This window comes from Malaclemys terrapin, chromosome 5, assembly GCF_027887155.1.
Source record: "Malaclemys terrapin pileata isolate rMalTer1 chromosome 5, rMalTer1.hap1, whole genome shotgun sequence".
NCBI lineage: Eukaryota > Metazoa > Chordata > Testudines > Emydidae > Malaclemys > Malaclemys terrapin.
Window position 1 is genome coordinate 115,284,589 of NC_071509.1, and position 26,216 is coordinate 115,310,804.

The 26,216-nt window shown below is 40.9% G+C and overlaps 1 protein-coding gene across 1 annotated transcript in view; it reads left to right on the forward strand.

Moving 5' to 3' along the window:
- Nucleotides 1-24,224, forward strand: part of ENPEP (glutamyl aminopeptidase) — a 48,997-nt gene extending 24,773 nt beyond the window's left edge. Inside the window, exons 8-20 of the mRNA XM_054031067.1 lie at nucleotides 985-1,050; nucleotides 4,175-4,240; nucleotides 6,099-6,250; nucleotides 10,165-10,244; nucleotides 12,125-12,261; nucleotides 12,389-12,444; nucleotides 16,751-16,901; nucleotides 17,687-17,766; nucleotides 17,877-17,978; nucleotides 18,084-18,254; nucleotides 19,734-19,874; nucleotides 21,770-21,848; nucleotides 22,125-24,224. Of these exons, the coding sequence (XP_053887042.1) occupies nucleotides 985-1,050; nucleotides 4,175-4,240; nucleotides 6,099-6,250; nucleotides 10,165-10,244; nucleotides 12,125-12,261; nucleotides 12,389-12,444; nucleotides 16,751-16,901; nucleotides 17,687-17,766; nucleotides 17,877-17,978; nucleotides 18,084-18,254; nucleotides 19,734-19,874; nucleotides 21,770-21,848; nucleotides 22,125-22,262 (1,419 nt within the window). The 3' untranslated portion in view covers nucleotides 22,263-24,224. The remainder of the gene's footprint in view (nucleotides 1-984; nucleotides 1,051-4,174; nucleotides 4,241-6,098; nucleotides 6,251-10,164; nucleotides 10,245-12,124; nucleotides 12,262-12,388; nucleotides 12,445-16,750; nucleotides 16,902-17,686; nucleotides 17,767-17,876; nucleotides 17,979-18,083; nucleotides 18,255-19,733; nucleotides 19,875-21,769; nucleotides 21,849-22,124) is intronic.
- The last annotated feature ends 1,992 nt before the right edge of the window (nucleotides 24,225-26,216 follow it).

The window sequence follows — 26,216 nt, forward strand, 5'->3', positions numbered from 1 at the left end:
AGCACATCCACGCGGTCAGTCAGCGTGCAGCAGACTAGTGCACTGTATATTCATACCCTGGCTTGCTGCACTCTAAGTCTTAGTGTAGACAAGTCCTAACTATTTCATAAGTCTACTCAACCACTCCAGTGACACACTGACGTGTCCAAATTTTCATCCCTAATAATATAAAGAATGGAGTCAAGGCTTACTGAGGGCTGACATAAGTGCCTAATCTCATGGGACAGTGAGTTTTGTTTTGTTTTTAAACAGTTCAAAACATTTTTTCAACTAGCCTTTTTTTCTGCCAGGGAAATAAAATTTACTAACCTTGAAGTTGTAGGTTGGGTTTTGCTTATTTTCCTTTCCTTCTTTTTGTGGCTATCCCATTTTATCTCTTCCACCTTGGGTGACCAGATGTCCCATTTTTAAAGGGGCAGTCCTGTTTTTTGGGACCTTTTCTTATATAGGTGCCTATTACCCCCCACCCCATCCCATTTTTTCCACAGTTGCTATCTGGTCACCCTACTTCCACCTGTCTATTATTTCCTCTGTCCATTTTTATTTCTCTTCTTCTACCTTGGTGTCTTCCTCCACCCTCTTCCTTTCCCAAGGCCCCTATCACACTTTGTCTCTTCCTGGCCCCCCAGGAGTAAGTGTCACAGAGCCTGTCAATCTGCTTCAGATGCTGGTATTTTTATTCCAAGTCAGCATCCCAGCATAATTTAAGCCTTGAGTAGAGTCATTGTACAATCTAAAACTGCAGATTTACAGCATTTTAAAGGCTCCTAAGCTCTTAGTCAAAGTCTCACAACAGGATCTGAAATCATGGCAGGAGTGAGTGAGAGAATGGTCTGCAGAAATAAGGAACTAAATTTTTATCCATATAGATTACTTCTATTTTTGGTAGATGGAATATTCACTCTAGTGAAGTCTTTTAAAGTAATAAGAATCTAGTTTTAAAAAGGTGTGAAATGACCTTATTCCCTTTCTTTTTGTATGTAGGGAGCATCAATTCTTAGAATGCTTCAAGATTGGATTACACCAGCAAAGTTTCAAAAAGGATGTCAGGTATGAACTACAGTAAAACATGCCAGAAAAAAATAAACCACATGTGGGAAAGGGAAAGATTTTACTCAGAAAAGTGAATGTGATACATTCAGGGCCGGCTCCAGGCACCAGCTTAGCAAGCAGGTGCTTGGGGCGGCCACTCCAGAGGGGGGTGGCATATCCAGCTATTCGGCAGCAATTCGGCAGAGGGTCCCTCACTCTGGCTCGGAGCGAAGGACCTCCCACTGAAGTGCCGCAGATCGCAATCGCGGCTTTGGAGGCAGAAAAAATCCTGAAGCCGGCCCTGGATACATTCGCTTTTTGTGTTCTCATTACAATTTTAGATAACTATTTATGTACTAAAACATTCACTCCTAACAACATTTCTATACTAACATTTACTCCAGTTAATCTAAATTTTATTTTTTGCAGGATGTAGATACACTAGCTCCTTCAACCACATCTGAAAAAGCTGTGTAGACAATAAAAGCTAGGTTACCCAAATTCCCAGCATGATGGTACAGTTTGGTAATGATATAGAAGTTATGGAACCTTTTGCAATGGGAATAGGTAGCAATGTTAAGTGGAAATTAATTCTCACAATGAGTTGGAATTTGAACTGCAGGGTTGTATGTGTGTTTGAAGGCCAGCCAGTGATGACCCTAGGCACATGATATCTAACAATATCCTCTTGATTCCTCCTTAATACTCTATCCCCATGCTCTTATCTGTGTTAACTAGAACCTAGTCACCCAGCTACCAAAGCACTCCTGCATCTTCCTACCACCAAGGACCTCCAGACCATTCAGTTGTGCTATGCCGTTTACAGAAATCGACCTGAAAGCTTTACAAATCTTGATTCACTTGGCACCTGCAAAAATTTGAAGCTGGTCCTGAGGCCACTACAGACAAACTCCTCTTTCAGAGCAATTAGGGAAGCCAAAACTGGAAAACAGAGTTACTCCACATTTGTCAATCCCAATGCACGGTGCTAATTTGCCCTGGGGGAAAAAAAAAAAGCCCTCTTTTACTTTACCCCTACCAAGAAGCTAGGATACATGGTTAGGATACATGCCAACTACCATACACACAAAAGAGAAAATTGGAGAACTTGGAGTCTACTCCAAAAATAGAGGCCATAACTGTTGTGCTCTGAAATCTTTAAATAATTAATCATAATGCCTTTAATAACCCAGGAAACAAATATGTTCTTATCCTCACCCCCCACAAAACAACACACCTCCTCCTCTTCCCTCCAAGATCTCTGAGTTGCTACACTGGCATTTTTCAAGAAATCTCTCACCATTGAGCTAGTCCTCAAAGTGAATCTTCAGAATATGGTGATAGAGATGCCTGAGCCCTGTTTACACTGGTGCTCTCATCACTGCTCCCGAGCTAGAATTGACAGGGCTAAGATATGGAGGGGCTGGGAGAACATCCTAGCTGGCCAGCTGACTGATTATATTGAAACCACAGCAAAAACATTTCTGTACAATCAGCAAGGACAGTCCTACAAGACAGGAATATTCAGTCACACTCCACATTATAAGCACAAGCTGCCGTGATAAATACTTCCTGCTTACCCAAATCCCTATAAAAGCACAGAAATAGCTGTGGCGGAGATTGAAACAAACAGCACCACCTACCTAACATTCTGTAGGCAGAAAATATCACGTACTACTTGATGTGTCACAGTCTCAGAGTAGCACTGAACTGGGGGATAACATGTTCTAGCATTCAATATTTAAGCAGAACAGGAAATCATTAAATAGCTAATTATTAGTTATCAGTTAAGCCTTTAAGAAGATTTTGATCACAGAATGCAGTTATCCAAGTTATCATAGTTCAACTTTGATTTCCACTTTTAGACACTCCTAAAATAACTCTTTTTGTGACCTATTTAATAAGACAGAAATGTACAATACAACTACATTTTGTCCACTCAAGTAAACAACAAAGAAAAAAAGTCAAGGGCCCTCTCCAAGGATTAATACATTGCACATTAATGTATCATGTTGGAAAATACTGACTCCCCATCTTAAGAATAGGCCTGTCCTTTGGGAAGTACTGAAATGTTTTTGGATTAATATGGTTCCATTTGATTTATTGAAGGCACATAAGACTGGGATGATGGGGAAACTTTATTCCACCTTTTCAAATGTCTCATCAATGAGCAGCTATGTTTTTGCTGATTCCCTTTGTTTTTAAATTGAGACATATAAATTAATAAAACTTTTATAAAAAACAATGGACCCAATTTAGCTTCCAGAAGGAAGAAGAGGCTGGTTCTCTTATGGACAGTGTATAAATTAAAATCACACTTCATCCTGGCTAACATTAAGATCTTTCATGCCCCCCAAATTTTCACTAGGAAATGGTGTTTGTAAGTCATATGGACTAATATTTTGACACTTATAATTCAGTGTGCAATAATTTCTCAGTGTTTCTGGCTTTCTCAAAGCTCCCAACCTGCATTTATACAGGGAGGAGTTGGGATATTTCTGAGTCTTGGTCTACACTGGGGGGGGGGGGGCGGGGAGGGGGAATCAATGTAAGTTATGCAACTTCAGCTATGTGAATAACGTAGCTGAAGTCGACGTACTTAGATCGACTTACCGTGGTGTCTTCATTAGAGGCGATAAAAATCGATCCCCGCTGATCCAGCTGGTAGTGTAGACATACCCGGAGATCTCCTTTTTAGAACAACCTGTGGACCCTGCATTTGGCAAGTGTTTCCACTTTTCTTCTGTGCAGAAAGCAGTGAAATAAACAAATGTACATCTCTCTCAAAGCCAGGGTTGGCTCCAGGCACCAGCTTAACAAGCAGGTGCTTGGGGCGGCCAAGGGAGAGGGGCGGCACCTGCGGCAATTCGGGGGCGGCAGGTCCCTCACTCCCTCTAGGAGCGAAGGACCTGCCACTGAACTGCCACTGCCGATCGCGGCTTTTTTGTTGTTGTTGTTGCTTGGGGCGGTAGAAATGCTGGAGCCGGCCCTGCTCAAAGCCTTTGCTGGTTAAGAATAACACCACTCTTAGGAAGGTATTCCTCATATTAGTACTACAGATAACATTACAATATGTGCATTGTTTTGACAGGTGAGGAAGGACATGCAAATATTTAAAACATTTTCTTCTCTTTTTTCCTAGGAGTACCTAAAGAAATACCAATTCCAGAATGCAAAGACAGATGATTTCTGGGAATCCCTGGCACTGGTATGGTCTGTAACAATTAACACCCTTGCTATTAAAAGTTTCTGTACTCATCCTACAGAGCAGGGTTTCCCAAACTTTTTCATATTGTGAACCTCATTAGTAGAGAGATCATATCCCAGGCAGCCTCCTCCAGCCCAGAAAACTCCAAATCTCATCCCTCTAGTAAATACAATACTCATTTTTTGCATGGGAAAATTGCTTAGGTGTGGGTTGGAACTGGACGCAAGTGAGGGGGAACTGACAAAGCAAAGCAATCCACATACACAAGAAATTTCAACCCTTCCAACCTATCCATCTGCCCACATCAGTCTCACTTAAATGTACGTATACACACACTCCCCTAACATGATTCTTTCTATAGTAGGATTTTTATAGCGCTCATCACAACAGTATCTAAGCCAGTGGCTCTCAACCTTTCCAGACCACTGTACCCCTTTCAGGAGTCTGATGTGTCTTGCATACCCCCAAATTTTCATCTCACTTAAAAACTGCTTGCTTACAAAAATCAGACATAAAAATACAAAAGTATCACAGCACACTATTACTGAAAAATTGCTTACCTTTCTCATTTTTACCATATAATTATAAATCAATTGGAATATAAATATTGTACTTACATTTCAGTGTATAGTATATAGAGCAGTATAAACAAGTCATTGTCTGTTTGAAATTTTAGTTTGTACCGATTTCGCTAGTTCTTTTTATGTAGCCTGTTGTAAAACTAGGCAAATATGAATTGATGTACCCCCTGGAAGACCTCTGCATACTCCCAAGGGCATGTATACCCCTGGTTAAGAACCACTGATCTAAGCACTTAGTATGACTGCCAGTTTAACTACCCTGGATCCCTACTGCTCTCTAGTTTCCCACCAGACCTTGGTTCCTTCCTTCTCCCCAGGTTCTGGCTCTTTCCTCCCACGCTGCTCCCCAGTTGCCTCCTGAGGCCCAACTGTTTTCTGCCTCCCCAAGTTCCCAGCTGCTTACTTGGACACCATATGCCTTCCTCTCCCCCTCCAGGTTCCTGACAGCCATTTTGCCCAAGTTCTACATTAGTGTCTCATCCTGCCCTCCTCCTAGTCCCAGGCTCTTGCTTGCCCAGCCTGGCTCTCTCCTTGTTCTCTTCTCCCTCTCTGCTACTCACAGTACTTTCTGGCCCTGGAGAACACCTTAAACCTGGCTCCTTTCCATCCAGCACATGGTAGGTTGGAGGGGCACTGGTTAAGTCCCATGGCCTCAATCTGAGAGGCAGCTACACTTGAGTTCGTGGGCAGCTCCACCAGCAGTCCCTAGTGCTGGCTGCTACTCCTTCCTTCCACCGGCACCTACCTGAAGTTGTCTGGAGGATGGAACCAGCAGCTCAGCTCTCTTCAGAGCACCTGGAAGGACTGGCTTGCAGACCATAGTTTGGGAATTCTGCTATAGAGGAGATTCGCTAATAGTGCTAGAATCTCAGCTAGTCCTTCCTGTGTTCTACTCCCTCCTCAGAAGGAGGCAGCAGAGGAGGAAAATCGTTTGAGCTTGAAGTGTGCAGAGAGGAGCAAGCCACAAGGGCAGGGAATATTCTTTGCCCCTCCTACTGCCTGAACCCTGACCTAGTTTAACCCTGTTTGCTTTAAGAGTATTTAAAATGTCTCTGTTAACAGCTCATTACTTTTCTTCTGTTACATGCACCATGAAAGGTTTTAACAAATAAAATATTTTTGAGCCAATCTTGCTCTCTTATTTGCTGAACGAAGCCCTAACATTAATGAGGGAAACCTGTTCCCTTTCTGGTCTCCCAGCCACTCAGCATGAGCGTTTTATTCCCTCTTCAGTCTGATTTAGCTTTCTCAGTGTGACCATCTGCTGTTATTCTTAGGCAAGTGATAAGCCAGTGAAGGAAGTGATGGACACCTGGACCAGGCAGATGGGATACCCTGTATTGAGTGTGGAAGCTAATTCAAAGATCACACAGAGACGTTTTCTGTTGGACCCCTCAGCAAATTCTTCTGAACCGACCTCTGCACTAGGGTAAGGTTTTCTTGTATATGCCTGTCCTGTAGACAAACAGCAGAAAGAGAGATGCTGTAGATAGATATGCTCATATGTATTCATTATCTCTCTCTCTCACACACACACTTCTCCCTACCTTGAATTTACAGTTACCTCCCAAAACATGTAATGCAATGTACAGTAAATGTAATGTCTAAAGGAAGAGGTATGTGGTGTAACTTTGGATGCAAGGTACACGCCATCCACCCCTATGCTTGAGTCTAATCAACTTTGCGTAACTTTGCCTTATGCCAAATAAAGGAACCTGAGTAACAGACAAGACTGGAAGTGAACTGAGTTCTTGGGAGACCAAGTGGAAGAGGTCTCAGGGGAAACCCAACAATCAGTAAATTACAAGAAAACTTAACAGGATGCTGTATAATAACTTCCCACACCCAGGACAACTACTGCATCAGCTCTGTGTCTCAGTGTAGAACACCAAGGGTACATATATACTTACCCGCTGGTTCGGCGGCAAGCAATCGATCTTCTGGGATCGATTTATCGCATCTTGTCTAGACGCGATAAATCGATCATGGAAGTGCTCGCCGTCGACGCCGGTAATCCTGCTCCACGAGAGGAGTAGGCGGAGTCGACGGGGGAGCCTGCCTGACGTGTGTGGACCCGCGGTAAGTACCTTTAAGTTCGAACTAAGATACTTCGACTTCAGCTACGTTATTCACGTAGCTGAAGTTGCGTATCTTAGTTTGAACTGGGGGCTTAGTGTGGACCAGCCCCAAATGTCTAAATCCAAAAGGAAGAAGAGGAAGGGAGGACAAATAGTATGGTGGACTGGGCGTAACGGAGATCACAGCAGTTTCAGTTATATATGGATAATTTTTCAATATTTCTGAGTGAATTTCATGATGGTGGAAGATGCCCTATTTACAGCCCTGGAGACTTTAGCCACCAAAACAGGTACAACCATGGACAGAACAATGCAGCCTTCCCCATGCTGCCCAGCACGTGTGTCTCAACAATAACCCACAGAGCACCATCAGTAAAGTCAAAAGAGTAGTTCTGTCCCCACGTCCATACAATTCTTGCCTTTTCTGCTTGAGACTGCCAACAAGGCTGTCAAACAGTGTCAACTGCGGTGGTGGTTTTGTGAAGTGGGCACCATTGGGGCTTGGACATTGGCCATCAACTAATTTTACACAGATCAAAGAGCCGTCAGCCAGAAAAACCACTTCTGGTCACTAGTGACCTGGTCTGGATTTGAACTGGAAAAAAAAAAAATAAAAGAAAAAGAAAAAAGAAAAAGAAAATTTGCAGACTTGAACCAAGAAAAAATTTCATTTTTGCAAATTCTACCTCTGTGCCATATGGAAGATGGTATTCAATTAGCAGCTCCTTACTGTTCACAACAATTGGCTCATTGCATTATTCTCAGAAGGGAGTGAATCCAGCAGCCCGGCTTTCCTCAGATAACCAAAGGAATTAGAGCATCAGGTTCTTGGTGTTCATCATGTTTTTAATGTAAATCCTAAAGCAAGTCCTGCTCTAATCAGCCATGTACATTGTGAACTGCTCCAGTCATTCCAGAAACAGTGGCATCTCAGTGGTGGGGGAAATTAGTTCTAGATAAGTAAAGTTTTATCAAGTGCTTAGGGATAAAATGCATATATATATATATAATTATATATATATATATAATTATATAATTATATTATTATTATTATATAATAAAACCCTGATATCTTAATTGGAATAGGTTTTATCCCTTGCAAAGGATCCAAGTGCACTGGAAAACTGTACTCCCTCCCCCAGCCAGCGTTGATGTGGGAGAGGAGACTACTGGGGCCTTGTGCCCCCCAGTGGAACTGTGACAGCTCAGCTCCAGGTCTGGGGTTGTTACTAAGCTGTGAAACAGAGTCTAATAAAAGTTTTGTTCTCTGAAGCCTGCAGGGATTGTCTCCCTAGATGGTTACAGTGCCCCTGTCCTAACAAAGTCCAGTCATGGATATTAACACTCAGAAGAGAAATACAACTTCAAGAACTCATGTTTTTTAAATAGTGCTGGTAGACAAGTATGTGGCTGCAATATAGCATGTCAGGAACACATCCTCAATACCCATACTTAACCGGATATGGACGATGTACTTAATGCCCAAGAGAAGTATTTATGTACATGATCTCAGGAACATATAAAAACACTAAAGGAAAAATCACTCCACTAAGTGCATTTACAAAACAAATATTAAAAACTCTTTTATCGGCTTTATCCTGGAGAGATGCAACAGACAGGCTTTTGGCCAAGTACTAACCCTTTTAAACTCCATGGAATAATTCTCCAAAAGACAGCTAATAAAAGTTAGAAATGTAAAAATCTGGTAAAATATTTTTATTTAAAAATATAAAACAAGAGCTGACCTTTCTCCCCGTAGGTAGCAAAGAGACATGACTTCCTTCATTTTCTTACTTGCTAGAATGAAGCTATTGTTCCTTTGATTCTAAGTCAGAAGAATGACAAGTTTTTGTATAGTGTTTGTTGCCATGGTATCTAAGATGCTAGAAAAACATCTCTGGGCTGGATATTAATACCCTTGCATTATATAGTACCTTACTTCCCAACTGCTCCCATTCATTTCAATGAGACTTATCAAGGAGTAAGATACGATCACAATCTGGCACTCAGTGAGGGAGGGAGGAATCAATGTGGTCTAAGAGAAGAAACACGGGATTGGAACAATCAAGACGTCCTGAATTCTAATTCTCCTTCTGACACAGATTCGTTGTATAGCCCTCAAAGAATCACTTTCTATTTCAGTTTTCCTCATCTGTAAAACAGGCATAGTAATCCTTAGCAACTTACCACACAGGGGTGTTGTGAAGTTACTGTCTGTAGAAAACTTTGAACATATAAACCTCTACATTAATGCTAAGGTCACCCATCCACATATAATCATACTTCATTAAATTCAATGCCTTGTGATCTACTAGATTAGCATGATATGATACAGAAATACTACTTAACAAGACTATATTTCCAACTGTGTATAATTACAATAAACACATTTACAGTATATAATGGTACAGAAATTAGCTAGTCCACACAACACCCCTCTGATATTGGGTAAATATCATTCCCATTTTATAGATAGGGAAACCGAGGCACAGGCACATTAAGGCCCTCATTCAGAAAGATACTTAAGCACGTACTAACTTTAAGCATGTGAATCCTTCCATGGATTTCCAAAACATGGCTTGGTCAATGGAACTACTCATATGGCTAAAGTTTGGCATGTGACTAAATACCTTGCTAAATCAAGGCATAAGTTACTTGCTTAATACCACACAAAGTCAATGCCAGAGTTTGGACTAAAACTCAGTAGTCCATAGCTCCCAGTCCAGTGCTCAGTCTGCCAGAGGCAGCAATTATGTATATTTCATAGTTTTAGGGACTAACTACTGCTATTCTCCATATCGAAAAGAGGAATGCTATCAGAAACTTCAAACCTTTTATTTTAACTTAGAAATAGAATATTGTCCTAATCATGCAGCATTTGTCCAATAAAAATAACCAACTATCTATTTTACCTTGCCTGGATCCAAATTTTTTATAAACTGCTTTTGCCAGGAAGATATCCTAAAGAAGTTTTTATTATATTTAAATAATCAAGCTGTTGGGAAAGCCCAAAATTTGTTATCTGTGGTATTTAGTCATATATTAGTGGATATCTAGATATAGATACTTCTTCATAGTCAATTTATAAAGATCTATGTACCTGTGTAAGTTTCTGCAGTGCCTAGCACAATAAAGCTGGAGCCCATAGATGCTACAATAAATAAAATATATTTATTAATCATGATAATTGATAAAATGTTTTAAATGTATTATTTTAGGTTCTCTTTCAAAAGTTGTTTATTTTTTTCAATTGAAATCATTTCAGTTACACATGGAATATCCCAGTGAAATGGCGTGCTGGGACCGAAACAAATGTTACATTCTACAATAAATCAGTATCTGCAGGTAAACTTCAGTAATGTTTCATTTAAGAATAACAGTAGGCTCAATGTGACAATCACACAAAGCTTTAAAAATATCCTTACTAAGAACTAAAAAGTAATTAACTTTTATGCTCTTCAGTGCTTGAAACACACTGCTTGAGAATAAAGGAGTTAAGGTCTTTCCCTGGAATGAGAATAAGCCCCTCCCATAAACAAGATTATGCTAATTAAGACCAATAATTAAAATCTATTCTTATTTATTCACACAATATGACACTCACCCTAATATAAAATTGGTCATTTGATTTAGAGGAATTTTGGGCACATTAAAACAAAGATTTCCATTTAATGTTAATGATAGCGTGTGTATGTGCGAGGCCTGCATATTCAAACATTTAAGATATGCTTAAATCCATCCCTACTCATAGCTAAGCACATGTGTAGGTGCTTTTCTATGCATCCGAAGAAGTGGGCTGTAGTCCACGAAAGCTTATGCTCTAATAAATTTGTTAGTCTCTAAGGTGCCACAAGTACTCCTGTTCTTCTTTTTGCGGATACAGACTAACACGGCTGCTACTCTGAAACCTTTCTAAGCATGCTGTCCCATTGATAGCAATGGGACTTAAGTATGTGCTTTCCTGAATCTCAGCCTAAGGGAGAAGCTGGATCTGGATACTGATAAATACATCTCTTGCAGTGACAGGTGGCAGTCTGGACTCGCTTAGTTTAGGTGGAGGGAGCTGCAGTACTCTTATGTTTGGAGTTGGCTGAAACTATTTTCTGCTCAAAAAAAAAAAAAAAAAAAAGGAGATGTTCATGAAAGTTGTGTGCTTTTTTCCAAAAATTCTACATTTCAAAATTTGAAAAATTTCGACTGCTCAACAAAATTTCAAAATTCGAACATATATATAACCAGCTCTTCTATTCTCTTTTTGTATTTAGCACTTGTCTCCGTCTTTTAGTTTAGTTTTTTTAAATCACTTTAAAAAGTTTGTGTTTAATTTACTTGCATTCAGAGTCTAGGATGAAAATTAAACCTACCCATTATGTTATGATGCATAACAAAATTGCATGAAAGAATTTTCTCTCACCACTCTCCCCATCACAACACAGGAGGATGAGAGTTGTCCCAATGAATTAGAACAGTCTTTTGAAATACCTTGCACGGTTCATCCGAAGTCAGAAATACTATTTACTAAGGGCTGAGTCAATACGCACTGGAGTAAAAGTCTTCTGCTTCAGACACTGGAACAGGCACTAAGTGAACTTTCAAAACTGCTGACCACAGTGAGAGCAGTTTAACTTTTGAGAATGAAACATCATCCTCAAGGGTTAGGCTTCATTCTGAGTTTCCAGGAACCTCAAGACTTGAGTAAGGGCTTGGTTTATTTTGGGATTTAATTAATCTGTAGTTATAGGAATTAAGTCAAGGAAGAGGAAGGGAAAAGAGATGCATGGACATAAAATGGAAAAACATGCAGAGGATAAATAGGTAAAATATAAAATCAGATTAATACAAACCATAACACTGAGAACTGATAGAGGCTCTTGGAATAAATATTAATAGGAATATTTTTGTGATTAAGTGTTTACTGCAAAAAGAATAATTCCCTTTATGCTTATTCTAAGTACAGTAGTCTCCATTCAATAAAGAACATTTGCCTACAGATTTCACACTGTTACCACAGTTATTTCCTATTCTAAGCCAACAGCTACATCAATATCTTTACTCACTGCCATTTTAGAGCACCCAACCTAGAATTAAGCTTCGGGTCCTTTGTGGATAAGGGTTAAAAATCAAATATGAATTTTTGGAGTGAATGTATTTCCAATGAGCACCCTTCCTCCCCCCCAGCATTATATTTATATGCATGTACATTTTTCATTAGTATTTGTTTACAGCTACAGGAATTACTATAACACCCAGCAACCCTGATTCTTTACTGAAAATAAATCCAGACCACATTGGATTTTATCGTGTAAATTATGAAACACAAACTTGGAATAACATAAGCAGATTATTGGCTATCAACCATATGGTGAGTCTGATGAAATTAACTGGATTTGGTTGTAAGCTGGTTGGTTTCTGGGAATCTACTAACAATTGTTGTTTCTTCTACAAAATATAAACAACTTTTTTCTCTCATTCTTCCTCCCCTCGTGCAGTCTTTTTCTTCTGCTGATCGTGCCGGGCTTCTGGATGATGTGTTTTCTTTGGCAAGGTAGGTTTTATAATGAAACTAACACATAATAGACCAGGGGTGGGCAAACTATGGCCCGCGGGCCGCATCCTGCCCACCAGCCGATTTAATCCAGCCCTTGAGCTCCTGCTGGGGAGCAGGGTCTGGGGCTTGCCCTGCTCCCACACTCCAGCCGGGGAATGGGGTTAGGGGCCGCTCTGCATGGATCACGGAAGCAGTGGCATGTCCCCACTCCGGCTCCTACGTTTAGAGGCAGCCAGGGGGCTCCGCATACTGCCCCTGCCCCAAGCACCGCCCCAGCAGCTTCCGTTGGCTGGAAACTGCAGCCAATGGGAGCTGCAGGGACGGCGCGTGCGGACAGGACAGCGTGCAGAGCCACCTGGCCGCGCCTCCATGTAGGAGCCGGAGGATAGACGTGCCGCTGCATCCGGGAGCTGATTGAGGTAAGCACTGCCCGGAGCCTGCATCCCTGAGCCTCTCCTGTGTCCCAATCCCCTGCCCCAGCCCTGATCCCCCTCCCGCCCTCCAAACCCCTTGATCCCAGCCCAGAGCACTCCCCCGCACCTCAACTCCTTGCCCCAGCCTGGAGCCCCTTCCTGCACCCTGAGCTCCTCATTTCTGGCTCCCCCCCCCAGAGCCCGCCACCCCAGCCAGAGCCCTCACCACTACCCCCAGGCCCCAACCCCTCTCTAGCCTTCCGAACCCCTTGCTCTCAGCCTGGAGCACCCTCCTACACCCCAAATCCCTCATCCCCAGCCAGAACCCTCATCCCTCCCGCACCCCTGCCCCAGCCTGGAGTCCCCTCCTGCACCCACAGCCAGAGCCCTCACCCCCTCTTATACCCCAACCCCAATTTCATGAGCATTCATGGCCCACCTTATGATTTCCATACCCAGATGTGGCCCTCAGGCCAAAAAGTTTGCCCACCCCTCTTATAGATATTTAAAAATAGTTTTCATGTCTTCCCACTGTTTATTATATTGGCATTCTCTTGGTTTGGATGGTAAGAATGAGATTTTTTAAACTATTATTTTGTTATAACTACAGAAAGAATTAGGCTTTGGTTTGTCTTTAGCAGCCTTTTCTTCTCTTACATTTTCCTCCATAAGGAGCAAATTCAAATGTATGTACAACTCTTATTGATATCAGTTAGAGTTGGCCTTACCTGTCCAGTATTAGGGTCTGATCCTGAATCACTGAAGTTAATGGGAGTTTTGCCATTCGCTTCAATGGGAGAAGGATTTATTTCCTATCTCTGCCTGCAGAACTCTTGACTTTTTGAGCCTGGTGTGAATGGCAAGGCAAAGACAGAAATGTTCCAGATGAAGCCATGTTCTCAGAAGAAACCAGGTGTCTAAGGAGAGTCACAGAGGGTGTGTCCCTCTGTGTATATGTCTCCATAGATATCCCCAAATCCACCAAATTTCTTTCTGAATCTTGAATTAGGACAGTTAATGAGATGTAACTTCTTTTTTAGTCACACAACTGTGTGTACCTTTTCAAGGTTTATTTGGTGAATAAAAGCAAGTAACTACACAATGCTGATTGCCCTAGAATGGTAATGAGAGCTCCTTCAGAGCTGCTCTGCTCTTGTACGTGACATCTAATCATAATAATCCTTCAGAACTTTCTTTGGAAAGTGCCTCCTGTGTATGTTCCATAACTTTTTCCCCAAGTATATTATCTGAGCCCTTTTAAAGAGCACGGTGCTATAATAATCTCTTTAGCACTTTAATTGCTGCTATCACACAATACAGACAATTCCTTTTGCCTTGGGATGAAGTGAAGGGCTCTTGTGGGTGTGCAGTTGAGTAGCTGTGTATAAAAGAGATAAACACTGTGAGAACTAGAAAGACTGTTGATAACAGAGTTCCATAAAAAAAAGTCAGGAAAATAAAGATGGTTTGGGCCTGGTTACTAAACCCATTAAGAATGCAATTGCATAAGCAAAATATATGCACAATTTTGCATTCAATTTACTTGTAGTTATTTCAGTTGTGTATGCAAGGGATTAATTATGATCATTTGTTCCCACGTGACTGAATTGCACACTCAATCACAGCAAGTGTGTGCATGAATTGTACATCTAATTTGTTTAAAATCAAACCCTTCACGTTCAATACCATGTACAATACAAAACAAAAACCCACAACATAAGATTTCATGATTATTAAACATACTAGTTAGATATTTAGAGCTAGTTTGTCCCTTCTGTGAGACTCACATTACCAAATATTGTATGTCACTTATATTCTGCATTACAAATACTAGCTAATCTTCGCAACAACTCTTTAAAGTGGGTAAGGATTAACATCCCCATTTTGCAGATAAGGAAACCCAGATACACAAGTGTTAAGGGATTTGCCAAAGACCAAACAGTGAATTGGTGGTATTAGAATTTATGGCTTTCTAGCTCTCAGTCATGTGATCAGACCACTAGATACCCATTGCTTGTGCAAATACAAAATTACAGCCAGAGTATGAATCCCTTACTCCCACTGGTGAACAGTTACAAAAGCAGTCCCACTGAATTCATTGGATTTTTTCCCAATATTAAAATTATTATTTCCCCATGTTTAGATCTTCAGTGTTTATTTCTGTGTCATAAAAAGATTTGCAAGCCAGTTTGTATTCCTGGCTCTGCCACTGGCCTTCTGATTAACCTTGGGCAAGTGACTTTAACCACTCTATGCCTCAGTTTCTCCAGCTGCAATATGGAGATAATGCTACTGACCCTTTTTAAAGTACATTGAGATTTACTGATGAAAGGCACTGTTAGCCCTAGGTATTATTGTAATTACTTACTGATTTGAAACAACCTCCTCTAGTAACACCTACTCAGAATAGATTCAGCAGATTTTCTGCATTTTATTATAAGTTGATAAATCTGTAGCCAAATACTTTCAGCAGAGAAAACTAATCCTTAGATGAGCTATGTATTCATAGTGCTGCTGGGACATATGCCCCATAGCATTGCGGATGAAATTTACAACACTTCCATGACTGCAACACAATTAAAAGTGTGTGATTTTCAGCTGTCCCATCATAACACAAAAATCTCCAATACACGCAAGTGCGGGAGTGGGGAGTTGAGAGTCTACATTAAAAGCAGGTGTACAGAAGCAGACTTTTATACAGGCCTCGACCGTTTCACCATGTAATAGGGAGGGAGAGATGGTTCTCAGAATAGGCTATGAAGTCAATCAGGTTATCACTAAAGCGGAGTGAAATTATTTTTTCACAGAAACTTTTTCCAGTGTGTGTGTGTGTTGAGGGGGGGGGGGAGGAGGGAGGGATAGATTCAGCCTGAATTCACAAAATGTTTCAGTTCACCTGAATTTGCCAAATTGTTTTGATTAAAAAAAAAAAATCTGAAGCATCAATCTGGTCGACCAGCAATGAATTTGTCTGATTTCTCTCCCCCCACCCCCATGGACTGAACAATTGCTGCTCTCCCAAGAGCATCGTGCTGAATGGTGGTGTGCTTGCTCTGCCTAGTCTATTTTTAGACCAGACAGTGAGTTGAATCCTCATGAGTGCCTGTTCCATAATATAGCACATTCCCAGGGAGGAAAGGGATAAGAAAGCCACAGCAGCCCCCACCTCCTACTGTTTGGGGAGGGGAGGGAAGAGGAAGATGTTGCCCCTCTTCCTTCCTAGAGAAGACACAGTTTGTTGGCTCTCCAGAACTCCTAATCAGCCCTATCCCATGGCAGCGGGGGGGAGAGGGGGGCAGAATAGGGGAGGAAGAGGGAGACAAGAAAACTTCTTCTCCTGACCATGTTCACAGAAACTGGAAAAGAGGACACTGCTTGTTTGGAGGCCCACTCCGTCCTTCTCTCTTCCTATCAGAGAAGAGGCAGACTGGGTGTAGTACACGGCTGGGGAAGAAATGATGAGTGATTTGAAGGACAGAGAGAGAAAAGGAAAGTGATTGATGGCGAGGGAAGAAGAAATTAAACTAAGGCAAACAGACACTGAAAAAAAAGTAGAAGGCTGAGGTCTTCTGAAATTTGGATTTGAACAGATTTGCTTCTAGAGAGGCACATGCTCCTGAGGCGAGTCCCTCTGCTTCCTACAGATTGTACAATAGGACCAATAAAACATTGTCCACAACAACAACAACAACAACAAAAACTGTTTCCAAAATACGCAAGTTTTCAAATTGCATACAATGAATTCCTTCCGAAAAGAGCTCCTCACAAGAATGATGCAGCGATGGAACGTGGTTACAACTAACACCCAGTATATTAGACTTCTGGGTGTTCCAGTTACAAATGAGACAGGATTTGTAAGATTGTATCAATTGTCTCTCTTCCTTCCTCAGGGCTGAACTTTTGAATTATGCTGTTCCACTGAATCTAACAAAATATCTACAAAATGAAGAGGATTATTTACCTTGGCATAGAGTTATATCAGCTGTATCTTACCTCAGAGACATGCTTGGAGATGATATAGAGCTCTACCCCAGGTTTAAGGTGATACAACCATGAAAGTCTTGCTTATAATCTATTAATCCTACAGTTCAGGGCTATAACAATTATAGTATTGAAGGCTGAGTGATTTTCAAAGTTGCTGAAGCTGTTTTATGTATAATTTCAACATTAAAAGACGTATAATAAATAATATACTCAACATATATTTTGCGACCTGATTTATATAGGCCCATGAATTATACAGATCCCCAGACTGTGGATCTGTATATACTGGAAATAAAATTGGAATGTTCCGAGTTACAGTTGCCACCTATTTTGATTGTTCACTGTACAGTTGTTTTTGTGCCAGGGCTGTCATATGTATTACAAGCAGGATTGTTCAAGATAGGAAAACTTCGGATGCCTTACCTACACCAGGAAAGGTAACCATGTCTCAGTGAGGTTGTCAGCAATTATGATAGCTGACCTGGGGCTGAACATACTTCAGTGGTCAGCACAGATAAGCACAAACTGTAGTCAGCATTATGTCAGGGGACCAAGCTGAGCAGAGTGTGTCCTAGTTTACACTGGTGGTTATGTTATCATAGTGTAGACAAGGCTTGAGGCTGATGGGACATCTTCATGTTGTGTCAGTGCATCATAACAGTGCAAAGCAAAGGTGCAGTATGATGTTCACATCCTTTCATGACATGGTGACTTTGCTGAAAGTTTTTTTCCCCCGGGGTATGTTGTTGTTACTGGAATTTTTAAAAAGGCAAACTATGAAGATGAAAACCTTGTTACATCATGAAACCTATAAGGGTAATCAGAAAACCTCTTTATTTCAGACATACTTTCGCAGTCTGGTTAAACCCATTGCAAATAAGCTGGGTTGGAACGATGATGAAACTGGAAGCCATGTGATGAGGTTAAGAATTTATTGTATATATTAATATTATAGATAGACTCAGATTGTGGAACACTAGGAAAATCTCCCTCTCTCTGTTTTGTTTTATTTTATTTTATTTTTTTTAAAAGGCTTCTTCGTGCAGATGTTTTAGGATTTGCATGCAGCATGGATGACCAGGATGCTTTGAACAATGCATCTCGCTTATTTTATTCCTGGTTAAATGGAGCAAGGTGAATATTCATGGTTTTTGCATTCAGTTAAGAGTACTGTGTATGGTATTCTAATGCAACTCAAAAAAAGGTGGCAACCATAATATATTTCTTTATGTTTTTTAGTCCATCTGTAAATCTCCGGCTCTTGGTATATCGCTATGGGATGCAGAACTCCGGCAATGAGACATCATGGAACTATATGTTTCAGAAATACCAAAGTACTTCATTAGCTCAAGAAAAAGAAAAGCTGCTCTATGGTCTGGCATCAGTGAAGAACATCACCCTTTTGGACAGGTTGCTGAAAATATGCTGAAAGAGTTATTTTCCTTCCCCCATATACCCACCCACATTACTACTTTTGGTCATCTATAAAGTAGGATATAGAACACAGCAGATTGTCAAATGCTGTCACTCTTGAGTAGTCCTCCCTGAGATTATACTGCCAATAACTAGGTAAAGTCATTGTTCCCTTGCCTGAAAGAATACGCTCAGGTGATGGGTTTTATAGCTCTTCATCTCTTGAAAGCATAGAACTACCCTAATTACGACTACTACTACCACCACCACCACCAGGGCAGTATCCGCCAAGGTCCCAGTTGGGATCTGGGCACCATTGTCCTAGCCCCAAAAAGAGTTTACAACTGAAGACAAGATTAAACAAATGAGCAGAATTAACAATAGGAAGAACTAGAAGAGAGGGGATGAAGGTAACAGTAATATGGCTATGTGGTGACCGAGGTTAGCATTGTGTATAACTTCACAGGGGCACATCATTTAAGGTTATTTCATAACTAACCCCTACACAGTCATCACTTCTATGACTAAAACATGGATTATTCAGACAAACCCAAATCTGCAGAGCAAAAACACAACAAAAAATCTGCACTGTAGGTAACTCACAGGTGGAATTTGGCCCTGCCCAGAATCAACTTTTTTAGTTAAATAAAGGAAAAAAAGAACACACCACTGAGAAAGCTGGCTGTGCACTCAGCCACTTGTTTATGGAGTGGAAGAACAGAACCCTCAGCTACTGTACATTGTAGCTAGGAGTAGCTTCCCAATATTGTCCTTAAATGTGTCTATGTGACAGTGAGTCCACCCATTTTATGGACCTATTGGTCACACCCGTGACCTACTGCATTATAGACCTTCTATAGTTCACAAGATTTCATCCTATTAGATGAAGGAACTTTGACCTCACTCACTGGGACAGAAAACGGATAGATTTAGGGTAAAATTTTCAAGTGAACTAGGAAATCAATGGGAACTAGATGCCTCAATATCTTTGAGGATCTGGGCCGTAAGCCCTGTTACTTTTCAGTGAGATGCCCGGGGCTTACTTTGTGTTGGGGCTCAGCTCCAGCATCTCTTCTGGCAGTAGTGTGCCAGGCATGACTTTGCACATATGGTGCAAACAAGGTCATGATATGTGGAAGATGCCATTGTTATTGCTTGAGCCCAGGCACCTTTTAAAAAAAAAAAAAGTGAACACTAGCGATGTATACATGCCGGTCACTTTTGGAAAAAAAAAAAAAAAAACCTCTTATCCTTAATAGGTAATCACATTTTAGACCAGCCTATTTCATCCTTAAAATGGTCTAGGAAAAATAAGTCTCTAGTGTTAGATTTTCCATAGTAAAATACAAATATTTCTGCAGACGGTTTAGGTTGGTCTCAGCAACTTGAATCGTTTCTTTACAACTCACTTTTCACAATCTTTAATGAAAGATTTTAAAAAGTCTGTTTAATTGTTTCCCATCTGGTTTCTCCTAGGTATCTAAAATATATTTATAACACCAGTCTTATTAAAAGTCAGGATGTGTTCACTGTCCTGAGATACATCTCCTATAACAGCTATGGCAAAACCATGGCTTGGGACTGGATACGGCTCAACTGGGAATACTTAGTCAGCAGGTATGTTAACATCCTTTGAATGTTTTACACTTAATTCTAAGTCTCCTGCTCTTTATTTTCTTATCTCACCTTACTTTAGTCTCTCCACACAGTCACCATTAGGTACAGGAACACATCAATCCATTTCTATTAATGTGAAGCAAAACTTGCAAATATCTTTGGGTTTACCCATTTCTGTGGAAGCAAATGGCTCTAAGAAGCAACTCCTTTGGACAGAGAGCTGAAAATGTTTTAAATATTATTGCAGCCTGTGGTGAGGAAAAAAAAAAAGTTTCTGCCAACTTGAAAATACTACACAATAGTTCCAGTCTGAATCAAAACTTGCTGAGAGCTAAGTAACAATCAAAACTACATTGTGCTAGTTACCTGCCTTTCTTTTGGACAGAGTAACTAGCTATCAGATCTTTGAAACACTGCATAACATAGGAAGAACATTTAAGGCCCTAGTTCAGCAAGTTACTTAAAAACCTGCCTGACTTTAAGCATGTGAATAATCCCATTGGTTTATGGGAGACCAGCTTTTCTGAGACTCCAGCCATTAACATTTGATCTGTGAGATACTGAGCACCCTAATCTGCCACAGCTTTCACAACACTCAGTTCCTCGCAGACTAAAGGCTGTATAAGGCCCTCCACACTACTTAAGCTACCAGTGGAATAACTAAACAAACTTCAGAGGGAGTCATCACACCAGCTCATCAGAAACTTTGCAGAGGCTAGCAATAATTCCATGGATTCAGTGACTAACACCCATGTAAGTAGTGTGAAAGGGCTGCACCTGCTGGGACAACCAATAGACTTGAAAAACAGCTACAGAGAAAATGCATTGTAGCCCAGTGCCCTAGGTAGATTTTGCATCTTCCCCTGCCCTCCCCCCCCCACAAAAAAAAGAATTTCCAGTCATTTCACCCATATAGACACTGCCCATTCTGGTTTTCTGCAGGCATATTGATTGTCACCATTAGTGAATTGTGATCTCTCCCACACTAAGTTGTGACAGCACCAGAAGAATCAGTCAGGAAGCTTTTTGCTTTAATATTTACTCATAAAAAGCCAAGTATTTTTCTAGGAAAAGGAGAGAGAAAATACAGGACAGTTTCCTAGAGGTGTGCCGTATTATGGTTTGGGCTTTATGAACTGTAAATCTGTGTGGTAAATAATTGTAATATGAATTTGAGGAATAAAAAGATGTAGATAAAGCAGTTAAGACTTATTCTACAAGGTATATTTCTATTCCTAAAGGATCATTAGCAGCCAATGCCAAGCGAAAACTGTAGCAAGTTCCACAGAGTTATGGGAGTGTTCTTCTATGGACTCTGCAGCAGTCAATCCCCAATCTGGCCTAATACAGAATATTCTCTTTATTCACAGCAATCTACAATGAGGGGTCTTGTAAATTTCTTATTCCCTCTTGTAGTAACAATGAAATAAGCTTCCAGCTTTGCTTCTGTCTATTCACACTGATTCCTGAGATGCTCTTTCACTCCTACTACCAGAGAAGGACATTAGAAAGGGAATCTAATTGAAACTCACATGAGGGCATAGAATCACATTAAGCCTGCCAATTTACAGAGGTCCTCTGGCCATACTCAATTTTAGCTCCACAAAGGGACACAGACATGTGAGGGTGTTGTAATGGAAATTTCTCTCAAGGGTTGGCTTGATTCCAGGCAGAAGACACCATTCTTTGAATATGTTTACATCAGAGATCTCTCCAGGTATAGCTAAACTACAGAATAGTACAAAAATAATATAATATGCTTTTTCAAATATTTCTGTAACATCTGGAATTTGGGGCAACATCTATTTCATGATGCTAAAAGCGTTTAACAATAAAGGAACAAACACTCCAAAAAAAGCAATATTTTTATATCAAATACTATTTATTTTTTTCAGATACACAATCAATGATAGAAATCTTGGTCGAATAGTATCAATAACCCAAACATTCAACACTGACCTTCAGCTTTGGGAGGTATGGAGATGATGCCTATAGTCATTTTAAACTACTAAGTTATAAGATCTTCCTCAGCAGGAAACTTGCCCTTTTATTCTCTAAGATGCCTCACATAATTTTGAATGCTATAAAATAATTATTCAAGTACTACCAGTCCAATCCTGAAGTCCTTTCTCAAGTAAAACTTTCCCAGATTTCAAGAACATAGAATTGGGCCTTATAAAAATTATTTGATGTTAAATACAACAGAAGTACTTGCTGCCTGTGAATTCATTTTCATTTTCTCTTTTCAAGATGGAAAATTTCTTTGAAAAATACCCTAATGCTGGAGCAGGACAAGCACCCAGAAAACAGGCTCTCGAAACAGTAAAGAATAATATTGAATGGCTAAAACAAAACAAGGGAGAGATAGAAGCATGGCTAACAACTTAATATTTTACTTCAAAGTTGCAAAGAATTAAAAATATATTGTCTTAATTTTATGCACTTACTGTTTCTTACATGAACATTTGGGAATCCATTTACAAATGCTGTCTCTGAATCCTACAAACACTTACGCACTTGAATAACTTTACTCATGTAAGACAAATAAGACTACCTGTAAGAGTAAAGTTACTCAAGTTATGAAAAAATTGCAGGGTTGGGCTCCTGTTTGTACTTCCCACCTACTGCTTTGAAAAAATGTACCCCTTTGTTTTAAATACTCTTAAATGGGTTTCTTTCTACATAAACACTCAGGGATACCCTTCCGACTGTATTTTACAGGTGGTCTATTCCAAGGGAATTAAGTAGTAATTTGAACTTGTTTTAAAATCATTTTATATATTTATACTTGTAAAAGCCAGCATGTGGGATTTAGCTTTGTGTTCTTAGTACTAAAGAAATGTCAGTTAATTTTGTTTCCAGATTGATTCTTTAAAAGTGTAACTATTGGTATTCAAGGGATCAATATTACCAACCTACTGTTTAAGTTTATTATTTGGGATTCTGTAATTTTTATATTTTGTTTTTCTCTCTAAATCCTGTCAAAGTAACCAGCGCCTAGGATAGAAGTCACTGTATGTTTTAGACAAGGAAATGGGTACCTGTTACCTCTCTTTCCATAAGAAGAGCAAAAACAAAAACCAACAAAAACTAGGAAACGCTCACTCTTAACTAGGAAGTAAAAGACTGGCCATCACTGTCTTTTTGAAAAACATCAACCACTGCTTCTTAAGAATTTCAGATATGGCAATCACCTCCAGCCCTAGGAGGGGCAAATTCATCCCTGTGCTGGACCTAGGGCTGGCCCAGGAACACGGGGAAAAACAGATTGTGCCTCCTCTATCCAGGAACAACTGGGGGCCAGTTTGTCTCCCAGTGCAGGCTACTGAGTAGAACTGAGAGTTGGCCAAACTTATCCACTATTTCAATGGGCCACTGCAGGAGTGCAGAATCAATGGAGAGTAAAAGCACACCTCCTTTCACCCTGGAATGTCCCCCAGCAGGCGGGAGGGTGCGTGAGGCTGCTGAAGAGATGGCACAGATCTGGCTGTGCACCAGGAATAGAGAAATATCCTAGGAACAGGGGGCTCCTGTGCAGCTACTCCTGCCTTATGCCACCCCTCCAACCCATTTGTTCCACCTTAGCTGGTGCAAAAAGGGGATGCAGAACAACTGTGAATCTGGATCCAGCTGTGAAAGAATAAGCAGTTTCTTCACTTTCAGAGATTTGAGAATCAGAGCTGATGCTTCCTCATGTTCTATTGACCCCTTACACATGTTTCAGGCCAAATTCACCCTAGGATGTGTAGGTAGCTTCCATTGAGGTCAGAGAATTCTAGTGATCGCTAGTCAATTGCTATGTGAAAGGAAAGTGCCAGCCAGCATTCCGCAAATAAACATTTAAGGATTTTAACCTGCAATGGTTACAACCCACTGCTGTCATATGCTTCCAATTGTGATGGGAACATGGCAAAGAGCCAAGTGACTTCTTCAGTGCTCTCGCCTTTGCCCAGCAATGAAGGTGAGGCAATTGTACAGAACCAAAACATGCACAGACCTTGAACAAAATCTTTCACTTCCTCCCCCCCTCAATATGAAGAACTATTTCATATTGTGGTGGAATCTCCATCCTTAGAGGTTTTTAATGTCAGGCTTGACAAAGCCCTGGCTGGGATGATTTAGTTGCTGTTGATCCTGCTTGGAGCAGGGGGTTGGACTAGATGATCTCCTGAGATCTCTTCCAACCCTGATATTCTAGGATTCTATATTTATAATGAGCCCTTGTCTGGACAAGTACATATCACATGCGTCTTAGACCCCATCATCTTTTGTTTGTACCTTTAAAGATTTTTATGATTGAATAAAGCAAATCAATATGGTGAATAAAGCAAATAAATACGGTGGCTCTTATCCTGTGGGCTGATTTAATGTTAGCACCCTCCAATATAGAATACATAGTAATACTCACTGACACAGGCTGTTTTCCCCCCTCAGAGTCACACTGCCTATTTTTAGCCAAATGTTTTTGATCCTATCTGGCCAATACGTACTGTGTATTCCCCTCTGTACCTGAGCCAAAAGAGATAGAGATCTGTTACAGCTCTCACCTTAAGAGCCGAGCATTTTAGCTCCACCTTGTTCTTTTAGCTTTGGAGGTACTCAGTTCAATCCCTTGTGTGTCAGCTATCACATAAGTGAGGTCTCATCTGGCACTGAACCAGAGACCTCTACCGTAAAAAGCATGAGTTAAAAGGAACCACCTCCCAAGCTGAGAATTGTAATAGATCCATATCCTCTGTGAATCAGTCATAGAGCGATACCCATTTCATATACTGAGCAATGGGTTACATTCGCACCTATCAAAAAGAGAAGAGAATTGGTTTTACAAGATGGTTCAGCTCTATTAGCTTCAAGACAAGCATTCTAGTTGGTTTGTGAAGTCGGTTTGAAAAATACAGATTTTTTTGTGTTCGTTAATAAAACAATAATGAGAAAATGTGAGGCAGCTCATCTAGTAGGAAGAGAGGGGAGAAGATGAGTTTCTAAAGGTCTAACTAGATTTGATCCAGTGCACTAGTGGACACTGTTACAAGCAGCAGCGTTTGACAAGTGTTTCTGGTTGAATTTATTCCCTCAATCAACCAAGATAAAGAGTTTTATTGCATTAGTAAATACACCAAGACAGACACTAGGAGAAGCATGTTTTTCAAGCAAGTACCTCGCGGACTCTCACTTTCTGACAGAGAAGAGTTTTACAGATGAGTAATGAAATGTCAGGAAGAGATAATTGAACCTCTAGCATCAGCCTTAATTTCTGGGTGTGAAAAGGGATTATTGATGCCAGATTCTGTGTGGATGATAGAAGATTAAATGATCACTGGAAGCTCCCGCCCATGGCAGCCCAGCAAGTGGTCCCTTGCCTCAGTTTCCTTCTCGATTCCTCAGATAAACTCACTGCACCCTTCAGAGTATATAAATACCCCTTTTTGTGATTTTAGCTTATTACCCCAAATCCCCCAGCCTCAGAACAGTCCAAACAGTACATTCGTCCCCAACCGTCCAAACCCAAGTATGGCTCCAGCGTCTCTCACCGGGCTCCAGCTCAGCTCCCAGGTACGGCTCTAGCATCTCTCACCATGCCAAAGCCAGCTCCTCTACCTAGAGTGTTTCTCTGCCTTATTTCCTTCCCACGTATGGTTCTAGTTATTGCCTGGAGACATCAGAGGGCTCAGCCCTATCCATTCCCCAGCCTTCAGCCTTCTCTGGCCCTCAGATATCTCCCTCTGCTGCTTTGAGCCTTCAGACCTCTCCAATTATCTCTGGCCATGCTTAGCTCTTCAGCCTGGAGAAGTTTGTAGGTGACTGACTGCCTTCCTAGCTTCTGCTTTCACCAGCTTGTTGTGGCTCCACTGCTCAACCCGGGACTTCTCACCACCCCATCCTTCAGTGGGACCCCTCCCTGAAGCTTTCAGTTCAGCTCTGCTCTTCCTCTGAGTTCTCTTTATTATCAGTGCTGGTTGGCTTGCCCTTTCCAAGCTCTCCCTATAAGTTCTCTTTGACAACTCTGGAGTTCTGAACTGCCCTTTCTGAACTCCCAACCCTGCTCATTACACCAAACTAGGGCACACCTGGACTGGAAAAGGAGTGCTGAGCCCAATTTTATTTAAAGGGCCAGCTACTCTGTTACAGTCACAGAGGATTTCTGTCCTTTGTCAGAAACAGATGTATTTAGTGCTGTAATAGGGTAAGTTCAGTTTCCATGTTGATCTTAATTGGCTCTGCAAAGGTGGAAATGGATCCAAAAAACCAGGAAGGCGGCGGCTTTTACAGCAGGATAAAGGCTCTGGCAATTTCAAGTAATGTCCTTTAGATTATGCAGTGCTCTTGGAACCTTTAAGCGGC